This window comes from Enhydra lutris, unplaced genomic scaffold (assembly GCF_002288905.1).
Source record: "Enhydra lutris kenyoni isolate GAN:26980312 unplaced genomic scaffold, ASM228890v2 scaffoldscaffold2573, whole genome shotgun sequence".
NCBI classification, from domain to species: Eukaryota; Metazoa; Chordata; class Mammalia; order Carnivora; family Mustelidae; genus Enhydra; species Enhydra lutris.
Window position 1 is genome coordinate 1 of NW_019156657.1, and position 3199 is coordinate 3199.

The 3199-nt window shown below is 42.5% G+C and overlaps 1 protein-coding gene across 1 annotated transcript; it reads right to left on the bottom strand.

Moving 5' to 3' along the window:
- Nucleotides 1–3: 3 nt before the first annotated feature.
- Nucleotides 4–1721, bottom strand: LOC111140528 (zinc finger protein 883-like; the record flags this gene model as incomplete). Its single annotated transcript, XM_022492754.1, has 1 exon — nucleotides 4–1721. A coding segment is annotated over one exon (1718 nt), but the record flags the coding sequence as incomplete, so codon positions are not given.
- Between the last annotated feature and the right edge of the window lie 1478 nt (nucleotides 1722–3199).

The following is a 3199-nucleotide window of genomic DNA, read 5'->3' on the forward strand; positions in this document are numbered from 1 at the left end:
GTAAGGTTTCTCTGCACTATGAGTTTTCTGATGCCGAGAAAGATTTGACCTCCAGGTAAAGGCCTTGCCACATTCTTGACATTGGTAAGGTTTTTCTCCACTATGAATTCTGTGATGTTCAGTAAGGGTTGACCTGTCACTAAAGGCCTTGCCACATTCTTGACATTGGTAAGGTTTTTCTCCAGTATGAATTCGGTGATGCTTAGTAAGTTGTGAAGGGACTGCATAGGCCTTACCACATTCTTGACACTGGTAAGGTTTCTTTCCAGTATGAATTCTATGATGTTCAGAAAGGTGTGAAAGGCAGTTAAAGGCCTTGCCACATTTTTGACATTGGTAAGGTTTCTCTCCAGTATGAATTCTGTGATGTTTAATAAGGGATGACCTCTGGTTAAAGCTCTTGCAACATTCTTGACATTGGTAAGGTTTCTCTCCAGTATGACTTCTGTGATGTCGAGTAAGGGTTGAGCTGTGGTTAAAGCTCTTGCCACATTGTTGACACTGGTAAGGTTTCTCTCCACTATGAATTCTGTGATGTTGAGTAAGTTTTGAGCATGATGTAAAGGCTTTGGCACATTCATTACACTTGTAATTTTTCCCTGCAATATGAATTTGGTGCCGTCTATTAAGACCTGATTGATTGTTAAAAGCCTTGTCACATTCTTGATGTTTGCAGGGTTTCTCTCCAGAATAGATCTGTGAATGTCCATTTATTGATGAACAGTCCTTAAAGGCTTGACCACCTTCTTCACATTTGTGTATTTTTTCTCCAGTATGCATTTGTTGATGTTGAGATAGTGTTGAGTGGCAGTCAAAGGATTTACCACATTCCTTAAAAATGTAAGTTTCCTCTCCCTGAGGGATTATCTCATTGATGTTTAGGCTTGATGACTGACTAAACACGGTCCCATGTTTATTACATGTCAATGGGCTTTTTCCCTCAGGAATTCTCTGATGATCACCAACACTGGAGGACTGGTTATGAGCTTTCCCACATTCATTATATTTATGAGGACTGTCTCCCAAATGGTGACCATTATGTATACTGAAGTTAGAGCTTGGATGAAAGACTTCCCCACATTTATCACATTCATAATGGTTCTCTGCAAAACTAGCCCTGACACATCTGTGAACACTGGAGCCCTGGTCCAATGTTTTCTCAGATTCAGTGCATTGAGCAATTCTGTCTCCAGTGAAAAGCCTCTGGTCATACTGTAGGGTCGACTCCTCAGTGAAGTCCCTCTCATATGGATCCCACTGAGGACTTTGTTCTTCATTTCTAAATCTCTGATTTAAAGTCAGACCAATCCTATTTTCCAAATGGCTCAAATCATTATTCTCATCATGGACTAGGTTACTTTCCAGATGTTCCAAGGGGTCTGTCCACAAATCAATATGGTTGACTATCTGATTGGAGCTTGTGCTGACAGAGACCCATTGCTCTGCAGAAACAGTTGACTTAAAAAGGGAGGTCTTCCATAGCGGTTTATATCTTTCACCATTTGGGGCAGTGAGATTCTCATTAAGGGCAATTGCCTTGGTTTGGGTGTATCGTCCAGGATTTCTTTGATGCCCTTCACTCTCCCCATCATTGTCCCAGTCTGTGCATAAGTGTAAAATCTCAAAAGCACTATCTTTGTATCTCTGCATTGACCCATTCTGGAAAGAACCTTCTATGCTCCACTGTAGCAGGAAACTCTTGGTGTCATGTGAAGATACAGCTGAAAGATACAAAATAAAAGTAAAACCATTGCACTTACTACATTCAGAAGAATATACTGAAGACTTCTAATACAGAAGCATCAAGTCACTCAGATAATGTCAGAAAGATGACTGACAAGGAGTCATCAGGACTTCATTTCCCCATGAAAACATAACATGGTACACAACATATAGACCATATATCCGAATAGATAATTCTGTGATATGGTCACAGTGTAGCAGAAATCCCTTCCTGTATCTCTAACAATCACAAAAAGGATCATATGAGCTTAAACTTAGCAGAAGAATGGAGGATATGGAAAACAGAAAACTGAACTGAATCAAAGAGAGTACAGTAAAAAAAGGAACATACCAAGCACAGGAAGAGCTGTTTGGCAGAAAAGATAAACAACACTGACAGCCCATGAACTAAATGAAGAATAACAGAAAAAAGACTGAATATAATGACAAGTGAAGAAGTGAAAGAGGACAAAGTATAACGGACTGTAGGAATAAAATCATAAGAGGCAACAATTTTTTAAGGGGGGAATCACAAGATTTCGGGTGGGAGCTACAGAGAGAGGGAATCACATGCAGGCATCAAACTGAATACAGTGTGACTTGAGCCTGTATCCCAGGACCCTGAGATCAAGATCTGAGCAGAAATCAAGAGTCAGTACTTACCCAAGTGAGCCACCAAACACCCAATTATATTTTAACTCTTATCTCTGTGGTAAAATTCTCACTAGTTTTTTCTCACTCTTTGAATATCCTTATGATTGTGACCTTAAATTCTCCATCAAGCTCCTTACTACTGTTTCCACTGGATCTCTGGGCTTGGTCTTATCTGCTGGTTTTCCTTGGGATAAATTCTTTCATCTTGGCATTTCTTTAAGTCTCTACTTTCCTCTGTCCATTAGAAAAGTCAGTGATGTGTCCTGTTGTATCCTTCAGACCAGTGGTCTGCAGGGGCTCTCCTTGCCTGCTATGGGCAGTGTTTGGTCCCTGGCCTGAATGTGGCCAGTTTGAACTAGGTGAGCTCTGCTCCAATTGTGAAAGGAGACCTGACATCAACTCCACCAGAACTGCGGCTGTGCAGAATCCCTGGTCAGGAGATGTGATGTGGGCAGGGGTTGATCTGGCTTAGCCTGAGGCAAGCCTCACTGAGAAGGGCGGTCCCCTCAGATCACAGGGGGTGAGGCCCACTGCAGGCAAGGCAGACAGCCAGTGTCCTCACTGAATGGGGCTCAGTCTTTATGCTACAGGACAGTAGAGGGCTCCCATGTTTTGGAAGCCACATGTCACTGAATGTTTCCTCTCAGGAATGTGCTCCTAGACTACTGAATACTCTCCCCACTGTGCACTCCAGGTGTTCTCCAGATGACTGTTTCCATGCTGGGTGCCCCCAGGTTGTTTGCCAGCCTTCTGTCGAGGAGCACCCAGGTGTTCTCCTGATTCTATCCCATCCAAACCTGCTGACCATTAAACCTCCAGGCTT